We start from the raw sequence: 13,149 nt of genomic DNA, 5'->3' as shown, positions 1-13,149 counted from the left end.
CATCTTAAGAGTGTACCACAAACTCGGAAATGATTTTTGACTGACTCGGATTTCCAAAGCATCTGCAAGGACAATTAACATAACTTTCTGTATGTATGCACATTTGCACAACCAAGTATGTGCATAAAAATCAATACATGAAATACTTACCAAGACCTGTAATTTAACTACATTTCTGGAAAGTTTATTCTCATGAGAAGAGTAGTTTTTGAGAACAAAATTTAGAAGTCTTATGCTGTAAGGAGATCAGTTACTCTGTAACAATCTGAATCCATTATCTCTAAGTGGATTTGCAGTGTTCACAAAATTTAACAGGAATTATCTAAATCTTCTCTGTAGATATTGAAGACATTTGCTAGGTAAACCCTAATACTGAAGATGAAATTGTTAGTGGTTCTGCTAGTCAGATGATATTGCTTCACGTTACATGTCCAAGTCTTCTGTTTTTAGGCAAGCAAAGGCAGTATAGTCAATTCCCACAGGAAAGGAGCGTTACGTTTCAATGGAGCTGATTAAGAAGCAATGGCAATTATTTCCAAAGTGAGACCAACTAAGTTATTCTTGGGTGCAAAGGAAATGTCACTGAGCCTACTTAGTGACATGTACATTGAAGTTGGGCTATAAAACAGGATTCCAACATTTTAGCAGAGACCAGATGATGTTCTCTTCCCCTGCGCAGGATTCTTCAGAAGTATCTGAAGACCCACTTTAACGGCTTGGATCTTGCATAAGTACAGCTTTGTATACAAAAAAGTGGGGGAGGAATACATCTTGTCACTCCTAACATTTAAATGTTTTGCTCACTGGAGGCGGGGTGGGGATCAGAAAAAGCAAAACTTCATGCAACTTGGTTGAATTAGCAGCACTCCTAAAAAAATCAGCCCATCTGGAAGGATAATCAAAGGTGCTTCCCAAAGTGCCAATTGGAAAACAGACAGACTAGCAATATAGTAGCATCAGGATTTAATAGATTATTTGAAGATTAAGCACAGCGTAAACAAAACAATAACCAGTAAGGAGAGAACTGGGAAGTACAAGAGATGCATGAGAAAGGGGACAAGGGAAAATTACAACATCAAATTACTCTGAAAAGAACAATATTAACAGGTCTATATAATTTATTCCAGTCGATGTGATTTTTTTTCACGCTTTCCTGCCAAATGACTTTTTATTATGTGATTAAGACAAAATAAGGAGAAAATCTCTTTTCACAAAAAGGGAGTATGACCACTTTTGAATAAGTGGTTCTATTTTTCAAAGCCATTTTAAAAAGGATAATACAAGAGTAAAAATGTATTTTTATGCATTTAAGTAGTTTGGTTTGCATAACACTAAAATTAAAATATAAATTCATACTGAACACAAGAAAGAACTGCTTGATTCTTGCTATAACAAGATTCAGGATGTCTATCTTCTTTAAATGAAGATAAAAACTTCAATAGTATTCACTCTAAGTGATATGAGAAGACAGACGCAGAGGATCTCATACAACCAATATACATATTTTCATCCAAAGCAGGAAGTACTTCCTTAAGAATAGCTGAAATCTGAGACACATTTATTATAACAAATCTCTATATCATAGAATCATAGAAAATTAGGGTTGGAAGGGACCTCAAGGGGTCATCTAGTCCAACTGCCTGCTCAAAGCAGGACCACCTTCAACTAGATCATCCAGCCAAAGCTTTGTCAAGTTGGGCCTTAAAAAACCTCCAAGCATGGAGCTACTACCACCTCTCTGGGTAACTTGTTCCAGTGTTTTACTACCCTCCAAGTGAGAAAATTCTTCCTAACACCTAACCTAAACTTCCCTTGCTGCAACTTGAGACCATGCTCCTTGTTCTGTCATCTACCACCACTGACAACAGTTCAGTTTCACCTTCTTTTGAACCCCCACTTCAGGTAGTTGAAGGCTGCTATTAAATCCTGTCTCCTCTTCTCTAGACTAAATAAGCCCAGTTCCCTCAGTCTTTCCTTAGAAGTCATGTCATAGATAATCACCTTGCTGGGGTCACTTGACCCCAGCACTTGTTCCTACCCAGGGCAGGGGGTCAGACTTGATGATCTGCTCAGGTTCCTTCCGACCCTACCAACCATGAAATTATGTCCCCCCAGCTCCCTCACCATTTCTGTTGCCCTCCGCTGAACTCCCTCCAATTTGTCCACATCCTTTCTGTAATGGGTCCAGAACTGAACACACTCAGGCCCAGATTAACCCCCTAGTGGACCCTGTGCAAACAAACTCAGGAGGCCCTACTTAATATTGTATACAACTTTTTCACTTAATAATTATAATACAGGTTTCCCTTGATTTATGCAGAACATGCATTCCTGGAGAATGCCGCATAAATCAAATGTGTGTCAAGCAAACCTACTTTATAATGCGACAAATAGGGATAGGTTCCCCTGCTGGCTGCTCCCAGGACCACCTGGGGTGAGCATGGATAAGTGGAGCCCTGGGTGGTGCAAGGCACAGCACTCACTTGCAGCAGCTCCAGGAGCTGCTGCTGGGCTGCGCCATGCCCCAAACCCCGCCAGGGCTCTGCTTCCCCGGAGGCACTGTGCCGAGAACCCCCCAGCATGGCAAAGCTCAGCAGCTGCAAGCAGGCAGTGTCCGTCACTCCCTGGGCTGCAGCAAGAGTGGGCAGTCGCCTGCAGCCAGACAAAAGCAGGCTGGGGCCAGTGGCCGCTACACGCTCAGGGGCTCCAGGCTCTTCCCGGTGCTCTGCCAGTCTCCAACCCAGCCCTGGCTGCAGCGGCTCTGGGAGCTGCCGGCGCCAGCTGCCAGCACCAGGGCATGGTGCAGCCTAGTGGCTACAGGGAACCAGCATCGGCTGTTCCCAGGAAAGCTGCAGCAGGAGCTGGAGCGAGTGGGGACAAGCAGAGCCCTGGGGGGCACGGGACACAGTAAAGCCCAGTGGCTGCCAGCAACTAGTGCCAGCAGCTACTGGAGTTGCTGCAGCTGGGGCTGGGGTAAGTGCTTCCCTTGACCTGCTGGCAACACTCTTACCAATGCAGCCCAGTTTACCATGAGCCTTCTTTGCAACGTGGGCACACTGTTGGTTCACATTCAGCTTATTGTCCACTGGGACCCCCAGGTTCTTTTCTGCAGAGCTACTGCCCAGTCAGTCAACCCCCAGCCTGTACTGGTGCATGGGATTGTTCCATACTACGTGCAAGACTTTGCACTTGTCCTTGTTAAACCTCTTGAGATTTCTTTTGGACCAATCCTTTTGGCCTAGGTCACTCTGAATCCTAGACCTACCCTTCAGAGTATCTACTACCCCCCCAGCTTGGTGTCATCTGCAAGCTCATTGAGGGTGTGCACTCCATCCCATCTTCCAGGGCATCGATGAAGATTTTGAACAAAACCAGTCCCATCATTGACCACTGGGGCACTCCACTCAATACTGGCTGCCAACTAGACATGGAACCACTGATTACTACCCTCTGAGCCCGATGCTCCAGTCAGTTTTCTGTCCACCTTCAGTCTATTCATCAAGCTTGCACTTCCTTCGGTTGCCTGAGAGAATGTTGTGGGAGACCGTATCAAAAACCACATCTATGGTCTCACCACAGCCATGGAGCCAGTCACTTCATCATGGAAGGCGATCAGGTTGGTCAGGCATGACTTACCCTTGGTGAATCCATGCAGACTGTTCCTAATCACCTTCTTCTCCTCTAAGTGCTTAGAAATGGATTATTTGAGGACCTGATCCATGATTTTTCTGGGCTTGACGTGAGGCTGATGCATCTGTAGTTCCCTGGATCCTCCTTCTTCCCTTTCTTGAATATACGTTTGCCCTTTTCCAATCATCCAGGACCTCTCCTGAACACCATGAGTTTTCAGAGATGATGACCAGTGGCTCTGCAATCTCACTAGCCAACTCTCCCAGCACCCTCGGCCCCATAGACTTGTATACGTCCAGCTTTTCCAAATAGTCCCTAACCTGTTCTTTCGCCACTGTTGGATGCACATCTCCGCCCTGAACTATGCTGCCTGGTGCAGTAGTTTGGGAGCTGACCTTGCCTGTGAAGACTTAGGGGAAGAAGGCACTGAGCATTTCAGCCTTTTCTGCATCCTCTCTCGCAAGGCTGCCTCCCCCATTCAGTAAGGGAGCCACTTTCCCTGATCACTTTCCCTGATCTTCTCGTTACCGAAATACTTGTAGACGCCCTTCTTGTTACCCTCATGTCCCTTACTAGCTGCAACTCCAATTGCACTTTCACCTTCCAGACTTCATCCCTGCATGCCTGAGCAATATTCTTAAATTCTTCCCTAGTTATTTGTCCAAGTTTCTGCTTCTTATAAGCTTCCTTTTTGTGATTTAGTTTACTGTAGCGTTCCCTGCTAAGCCAAGCTGGTCTTCTGCCATACCAGCTAGTGTTCCTGTACATCAGGATGATTTGTTCCTGCGCTCTCAGTAAGACTTCTTTGAAGTCCACCCAGCTCTCCTGGACTCCTCCAATTGTGCTTTGGCCTTCCTGACTTCACCCCTGCAAGCCCAAGCAGTGCTCTTGTACTCCTCCCTATTATTCCTTTTTCTTCCCACCAAAAAAGTAAGAATGCTAAAAGGCGTGTACGTTGAGGCTGAATTATTTGCTATTTAAAAATGTCATGGTTACCAGTAAGAGTACTAGACAGAGTGAAGCTACAATCAGTTAGTCAGTAAACATTACTACAAGCTGCATTTAATTGGTACATGGAAACTACTGCAGTAGTATATCCTAAAATGGGCAAAGAGCCTGGAGTAGATAGCAGCAAAATTATTAACAGCAATACAAGTGAGAGAATTCCACAAGTGCTGGTATTCCAAAAGCTAAATCTTCAAGAGAAACACAATTATTAGGAGATCCAATTTCAGTACATGAGTGAAAGAGACATAACAGCTCAGCTGAAGAGCTAAATAATTTCTAGATATCCATAAAAAGTATATTTATAACCATTAACCATGCCCCCAGAAGAGTCAAGTGCATTAATCTGATGTTCACTTTGGGAAGAGATAGAAATAAAAGACAACACAGTACATGAACATAAATTTATTTGTCCCTTGGGTTTTTTTTCCCCCAATACACTGAGAACTTTTTTTTTGCCTGACTTCTCTATTTTGAGTGAGACTGCAGAAGACAGAAATTATACTGACACCCAGTCTGTAATTCAGGCAGTCACATAAGTGGAAAAACACAAGGAGGGTTTTTGAAGAAGCAGTAGTCTTCAGACATTCCCATCTAAAGCAGGAAGTTTCAATATCAATTGTCAGCACTACAAACTGCATGCTAACAACATAAATGCCATACTGGGTCTTGTTTTCCAGAGTAGAAAGTTGCAGATCTTTAGATAAGTGGTCCACAAAAGATGGCTATGATCAATCAAAATTATATGAATTTACATAGGGATCCACACCACCATTTAAAATTTCCAAATGGGTCCACACCTCCATTATAAATTTTATGGGTCCACATATGAATAAAAGGTTGAAAAACTACTGCTTTAGATGGAAAACATATGTACAGAGTTTGTCTAATACAGTGGTTCTCAACATTTTTAGACTCAAAGCACTCCTCAACAGACTCAAGCACCCCTTGGAAAATGCCAGCTCACAGTTTTCACCTGAATTGTTTACTACAAAAAATAATAAAGCCAATCCTTCTTTTGCAGAGAATGTAAAAGACCAAAACAGATCAGAACCCGTTAGCACTATATATTCCAAGTTGATCTCTCTGGGTTTTATTTTGGGAATCATGTTTGCACACGTAACAGTGCTAATGCTGTATGGTACTTCACAGCACCCCCAACAGGATCTCAAGGCACCTTAGGCTGCTGCGGTACCTTGGCTGAGAATCACTGGTCCATCCCTTGTCTAACCCTCTCTGGCATCGGCCATTTTTGGTTTAGGGATGTCAGAGAACTGTTTCATTTGATAGCTATCAGTGGATCTGACCCTCTATGAATCTGACCACGTGCAAGCCAGATGCTGCTATATTATCTGTAATATATATATTCACACAGGTAACAACATACAAGTGCAACTCCCATACACTTTTTATGCTGTTTGAGGGAACAAGCAGTTAGTTCTTACCTGTCACTGTTTATAAAATTGCATTCTGAATGGAAATGCACAAGTATAACAAATATACAACATTTAGATACTGAACAAAATTCAAGTACTTTGCTGCACAGAACTGTCAAATTAATGACCCAGAATCTTAACATTAAAAAAATTACCTGTAGATATTGTGAAAGCTGAAACAGTTCCTGAGAGTACATACTGGGAGTGTTAGCAGCAACCTGTGAAATGAAAGGATCAAAACTGTGTTGGATACTCTACAAACTCAGATAATTAAAAAAAAAAAAAAATCATTTAAATGTCTAGAAAATAAAATATTTTTATGAGAAAGTTTATCATCTACAATTTCTTTTCTATTAGTCCTTTACTATTCTATTATTACTATTCTTTTGTATTTTAGTATCACTTACAAACTTCAGTCAGGAATGAGGCCCCATTGTGCTATACATATTGGATAGCAGACCATGGCACTACTGGAACTGAAACTCAAGTTTCTTTGAGCAGTTTTACACATGCAAATGCCACAGCGCTAAGTGTACAGGGCCACCAGGTAGCCTAGAGATCAGCTCCTGCACATAAGTCTGGCGGGGCAGAGGGGTGCAGACTGAGGGCCCCATAGGGAGGGAGGGAGTTGGGCAGGGCTGGGGGTGCTGCCCAGCTGGGTGGTGCATGAGATTTGGGGCCTGGGGCCAGAATGAGCAGGTGAGGAGTGGGACGGGGCCGTGGGCACCTTGTCCAGGGGGGGCAGGGGGTGGGACCAGCTCCCTGCCACTGCGCTCACTCCCGGGGCCCACAACCGCATGCCACTGCCCTTGCTGCTGCCATGCAAGCAGGGAACACCTCTCCAGGGCAGCGCGGAGATCAAAGAAGCAAGGAGCTTCCCTGTGCAACCCCGCTCTGCCCTGCCGTGCCAGGTTGCACCCTCTGGGCTGCAAAGGGATTGGGGCATGTGGGGTGGGGGAGTGAGAGGCCTGGACCTGCATTGTTAGCAAAGAGGACAAGGAGAGCTCTGATTTTCCATGATAAAAAAACCCAAAATCAAATACCAAAATTTATAGGTATTTAGAATTTATTTTATTATAGTGATTGAGGTACTAGTAGGCTTCCAATTTGCTTTAAATTGTCAACAGATCAAGTAAACCTTATGTTCAACTGATACGTGCATATATAGTGGCCTTTCATTTTAATCACAGATTTTGGGGTTTTAAATCAGAGAATTTGCAATTTTTAATCGAGGGAAAACCAGGATTCCTGCTTATAATCAATCTCTTTCATAAACCTGTCATGCTAATGGCCCCACCCAGCCCCAGCGAGGGTGGCAGCCTGGGCTTTGGCACATGAGGCTGGTCCCACCGCCCCTAAGCGCAGAGGTGCTGCCTGGTACGGAGCGCAGCCCACCCTGTCTCTGCACACAGCTTTCAGGCACACTGAGAACTGTAGTCTGTGGAGCCAGGTGGCATGGCAGCCAGACTCAGCTTCTCAGCAGCCCCCACAGCACTGGTTTGCTCCACCCTCCTAGTTCTGGCTGCCTCTGCCAGCAGTACCATGGTAAGAAATTTTGGTACCTTGGGCAAATCCTGCAGTGGCAGCTGCCCTCGCCCCATGCACATATCTAGGGGGGACATGCCCCCATGCTTGCATGGGAGCACATACAGCAGCAGAAGCTGCCCTCTCCCGTGTCCCCTCCCCAAAGCGAGCCACTCATGGCTCTGTCCCACATCCTGCCCTGGCTGGGTAGTGCCTGTTGGCGCCCCCTCGCTTCAGTGTCCAGGGCGGTCACCCCACTCACCCACCCTTGCTACAGCACTGACTGCCAGCATCTCTGCCACTATCACTGGACCCAGGCTGCTGTCTCAGCCCCTAGCCCACCTGCCCCACACCCAACACTGCAAGCACCAGGCAAAGCATGCAAGTGGCAGATGCCTGTGGGAAGGGCATGCTCAGCCAGGCACATGTAATGGGGTCACAGATGGGCAGGGCGCAGTGTCCGGGAGTAGGATGGTTAGCCAGGGCTGGGGCTGAGGCCAGGGCCCAGGACAGAGCTGCAATCCACTCCCCCGGCATGTCCTTGCGACAGGCACTGGTTTTGCAAGCAGCCCAAATAATTATCAAGCTGCAGGTTAGGTGGTAGCTAGTTGAGATAGTGAGGACCTTAAATTTGCCTTTGTTTTATCTTCAAACTATATGGTCAGTTTTTTTATCCATAATTCTTTTCTCTTAAATAATAAATCCTTTTGTTGTTTTGATTTCTTATTGATTGCATGGGGTAAGATGAGATCTCAGAGCAAGTGATATTCCAGGGTAGCCCATTCAATGGAAAGGGAGATCTAAAATTCTTTCACAGCCCATGAGGAAATTACCTGGAGCTGGCAAAGATCCCCTGCTACAGCTGTGGGGTCTGGTATAACGACAGCGGAGCTGAAGCTTAGGGGAATAAGGAGTTATCCCAAGGTAAATCTTGGTCTGTTCCTTGGGACAAGCAATGGGATGGCAGGGAGAAATTCAGGGCTTTGAGGGTACCTCATTTGGCTTTGCGACATTCATTTTAAAACTGGTTAAGTTCTTTTGTTGCTACTATTCTTTTAGAAGGCCATTCCAGAATGGTTCCAGGAACCATCATTCCTTTGATGGTTAGAAACCTTCTCCAAATTCCATTTTCAATTTCTCATGGTCAGTTTGCTCTTGTGTCAACACTATCCTATCGCATAAAATAGCTTATCTCCCTCCCTGATGTTTACCTCTTAATGTACAGACACAGTGTAATCACATAGCCTGCCAACTCTCCCTTTGCAAAATCAAATAAGCCAAGTTACTTTAGTCTTCTTTCCCAAGATATACTCTCTAATCCCCTTCTTAGTAGTCCTTCTCCATCCTAGTAGCTCTTTCTCTGCACCTGCTTCCAGTTTCATTTAATTTTCTTAAACATGGTGACCAGCATTGTACATAGTATTCCAGGTGAGATTTCAGTACTACTTCCCACAGTGGCACGAATACTACTTTTCTTACTCTACTAGAATGAACTTGCCTAATCCACCAACAACACTGGTGGATCATAGTCCTATTCTAATCAACCCACCTATGAGTCTTCCTTTTATTTATAACTGATGGGATCACAACTGTAGACCTCTGTAGAACAGGGATTGGAAACTTACAAACACGTGGAGCCACCGGATCCAGCCCATGGATGTGGGACTTTGGCAGCAGGGGGCTTCAGCATCAGACCCTCTTTCCCTGCTGCCCTGGGGAGGAGTGCCAGCTGCAGGCACTTTCCCTGTGCCACTATAAACAGAAGCATCAGCTGCAGGCAAGTTGTAGCATCTACTCACCTGCCTGCCTCTGACTGGAGATGGGTCATTCTACCCACTGGCAGAAAAGATCGCCTAGTGCTGCTGTAGACTAACCACAATCCAAAATATCTAAGACCTACCACCGTTAGTAGCATTTGCTCTCCAATCTGTGTCTGGGAAGTTAAAAATCCTCATTAAGGATGAAGAAAATGCACAGATTTGCAGAAAACCTTTTTTATATATCAACTTCAGTGTAATGTTTATTCAGTCTATTTAATAGGTAAGAAGTCTTTCAACATACATTTTATATAACCTGACTGCACCCAGCATAATAGTTAGGCTAAAAGGAAAGGAAAAACATGAAATGAAATAACAGGAAGACAGGTGGACTAATTCAAATGAAAGGTTAAAAATATTTTAGTGAGAAATTTTGAGTAAGGTTCTCATTGCTACATATTTTTTGTGTACAACAAAGAACAAAAAGTTTGATTTTATATAAAGAAATTTTGGTGTGGGGCTCGGCTGACCCTTTGAACCATCTCAGAAGATAACTTACAGGCAGCACAATGTTTCGCAGAATGCCTCTCTCCAAATCAGGGTAGAAATACTTCCTACCCAAAAGATGCACATTCTGCGATGCCTGATGATTCAAATAAATGTCAGAAGTAGTAGAGACATTTAAATTGAGTTTTTTTGTTTTGTTCTGGAAATACTACTAAAGAATGCATAAAAATGGAAGGTTGCATTGCCTAACACAGAGAAAAAGACAGCTTTCAAAGACAGGAGCAACAGAAAGAAACTGGGAGACCAGTTTCCCACTAATTATGCTTAGAGCAGGTAGTGACTTGAAGAACATACATACACTCCATAGATATCTTCCAAATGACAACAAGTCAAGTCAACAAATAAGCTATATTTGGACTGGTTAAAATATATATCATCTTTAAATCCATTGAGCAAAAAGTTTCAAAACAATTAAAATAAAAAACGAGTAAGGGCTAACACTGTCTTAAGTTTTAATTTAAATATCCTGCCTTAATTCCTGAAGCATTTACCTCTCTGACTTCCCTCATCTTCACCTTTACTCCGACCTGTACAAAATGCTACCACAAATCGTCTTTGTACCTCATTTTGTTCATTGTAACCCCCTTCTTTAATCTCTCCCTGAATTTGTGTTATTACATCAATTCAAGCTTCTTGCTACCACCTTTGTAGCTTCATATAGCCCTGCTGTCTTCCACTAATCCAAGTATGTCATTCTTCATGTTTTTTTGCCAATGTGCCCACACTTGACCAGCTGTTTTATGGTTTCTAGCAAATGCAAAACATGCATTATCTTTTTCTAATTTTTCCTTTAGGCCCACACACACACACACACACACACACTTATTTATTTAAAAACTTAAGCATTACCCTCAACAAACCCCAACATGCCAACTTTGGTGATGTGACAGTATATTACTGCACAGTAAACAAAAACAGCTGAGGAAGGTTTTAGTTTTTTATGGCAATACTAAGTTGTAACGGAATATTTTTCATGTATAAAATCTAACACTCCCTATTAGTTCATGAAATATACAATGACAGCAAATATTAACTTTTACCACAGCCCTTTCTAATCAGTATTCACTTGCTTAGATCATGACTGGTATAAAAACCTCAGAGCACCCACCCCTATAATTACGATATTTTGAGATTCAGCAACATTTATGTTTAAGAAATAATAAACAAAAGATTAAACCATGTGAAATTTTTGAATGAGTGGCATCTCAGAAAGTAATTAGGTTTCTCTCATTCTGTTACCTTTTTCATACTTTTTAACTGAGAAAACTAACGATGCAAAAACCGTACCTTGTCAACAGGACTTGGTAACGGAGCATGGATAACACTGAAAAAAAAGAAAACATTAAATAATAAAGTCTTAAATTGTACTATTATGAAAGGAAAATGGAACACAAAAGTAGTTCAAATATGCACAAAGTATTTACCTCCTGTTAAATATTTAACCTAATCAATGTTTTATGGTGTGCATGCTGAATTCCTTTTTGTGAAATGAGGTTGTAGAAGTAGGTTTTTCAAATCCTTGCTTTCAATTCTAAACTGATGATAAACAAATCAATGACGCATCCTCTAAACTTTTATGACTTTAACAATAAACAGTACAAAACATTTAGAAAAATCTGATTTTTTACAGTCCAAATAAGTAAAAGCAAGCTTTGGTTAATTTGCCATTCCAAGGGAATACAAATAGTGGTGAAGTATCCAGTAGCAACCAATTATAAGAGGTTGACAGTTGGGGTAAAGGATGCTGGTAGGGAATTGAAACAGCAGCAAATTCGCCAGAGCTTACACTTCTCTTTGAATTCAGTGAGATTTGTGCTCCTGTCCTTCAGGAATCAGCAAGGAGAATCATATGGGCCAACGTGCTCTGGCATCCAATGCCATTTTGATCAGTGAACACACGTGTACAAGAAGCCTCCCAAGATCATCACAGTAAGAGGCGGAAGGTGGCACCACAAGCAAAATGCCCCTGTCAAAAGCAAGCACCAGGTAAACACAGAAAGAAGCCTAATTATTCCAAACACCAGGTTGTTGGGGTTTTTTATGTTTGTTTTGTCTTGTCTTGTTTGGTTTTTTTAAGTAAAAGAAAGACAGGTCTTGTCTTGTCCCTTCTACCCTCAAGACTGTTCCCAAACTTATCTTAGTTTGGTTGAGAGAGAAAAAAACCCCCAAAAAACAAGCTAAAGATAAGAAACTGCACAGTTCCAAAAATGGGATGCTCATTTATGTGTGCTCCTCTGCCTTTAAAACTCTGCAGCATTCGCATGCAGTGTAGGTGATAGCAATTGTGTTTCTGTTTCATTCATTAGGCCAAACTTAAAGACCTAAAACACATTCAAAAAAGTGTTTCCCCACCCCGTGTTTTTCCCCCAAAATACGATTCTACAAGAATGTTTATAATTTTCAGAGAATTATATTAATATTCTCCTTATGTACCTATGATACAAAAATAAAGAAAATTTACTCCATGCTTCACTTTCATGCTAGTAGCTTCATCAAAAGAATGGCATGTACATTTACTCTAGTACAACTGCTGTAAAAAACAGCACTGCATTATTATGCACCTTGAGATGCTGAGCTGCACAGTGCACATGAACTCTTTAAAATCAATTTGCGGAAAACTCAATTAGGGCAATAAAAATCAATGTAAATATTTCATATTTCAATCATGCTGCTAACGTAAAAAATAATATTTGGTATAAATAAGTGGACTGATGGAGAACCGGGGAAATTTGAAGTTACTACAGTTAGGCAAAAAACTGCTAAGGCTCCATGGCCTATGGATGTCAATAGAAATCTGTAAGCAGCTTTGAGCTGTTTTTCAATCAGACCTCAAAATACTGTGGATAAGCTTAAATATCTGCACAATTTCCCATAAAATAGTAATAACAATTATTTAAAATTTACAGTACTAGTCATCTGCTTCAAAAATTTTTTGCTTATATTCTGGTGTTTAAAGCAACCACTGAACTTGGGGGGGGGGGAAGCTTTTCTTTAACGCCTGCTGTCCTGTCCATACATAGCTTAGTTTATGTCTGCAGAACCCACACAGAATCAGAAAAAATTAAGGTTGGAAGGGACTTCAAGAGGTCATCTAGTCCAACACCCTGCTTAAAGCAGGACCAGCCCCAACTAGATCATCCCAGCCAAGGTCTTTGTCTAGTCAGGTCTTAAAAACTCCGAGGACGAAGATTCCACAACCTCTCTGGCTAGCCTGTTCCAATAGTCTGATA

The 13,149-nt window shown here is 42.5% G+C and overlaps 1 protein-coding gene across 8 annotated transcripts in view; it reads right to left on the bottom strand.

Annotated features, from left to right (window-relative positions):
* The window catches only part of SLMAP (sarcolemma associated protein), a 157,187-nt gene that overhangs the window by 71,237 nt on the left and 72,801 nt on the right, over positions 1–13,149 (bottom strand). For all 8 annotated transcript variants that reach the window (XM_090021064.1, XM_090021062.1, XM_090021067.1 and 5 more), the window contains exons 5-6: positions 11,207–11,243; positions 6,227–6,289 (exon numbers count right to left, since the gene is read on the bottom strand). In XM_090021064.1, the coding sequence (XP_089877190.1) occupies positions 6,227–6,289; positions 11,207–11,243 (100 nt within the window). The remainder of the gene's footprint in view (positions 1–6,226; positions 6,290–11,206; positions 11,244–13,149) is intronic.

This window comes from Crocodylus siamensis, chromosome 11 (genome assembly GCF_052110815.1).
Source record: "Crocodylus siamensis isolate JL-2025a chromosome 11, ASM5211081v1, whole genome shotgun sequence".
NCBI classification, from domain to species: Eukaryota; Metazoa; Chordata; order Crocodylia; family Crocodylidae; genus Crocodylus; species Crocodylus siamensis.
This window is presented reverse-complemented; position numbering and strand designations above follow the sequence as displayed.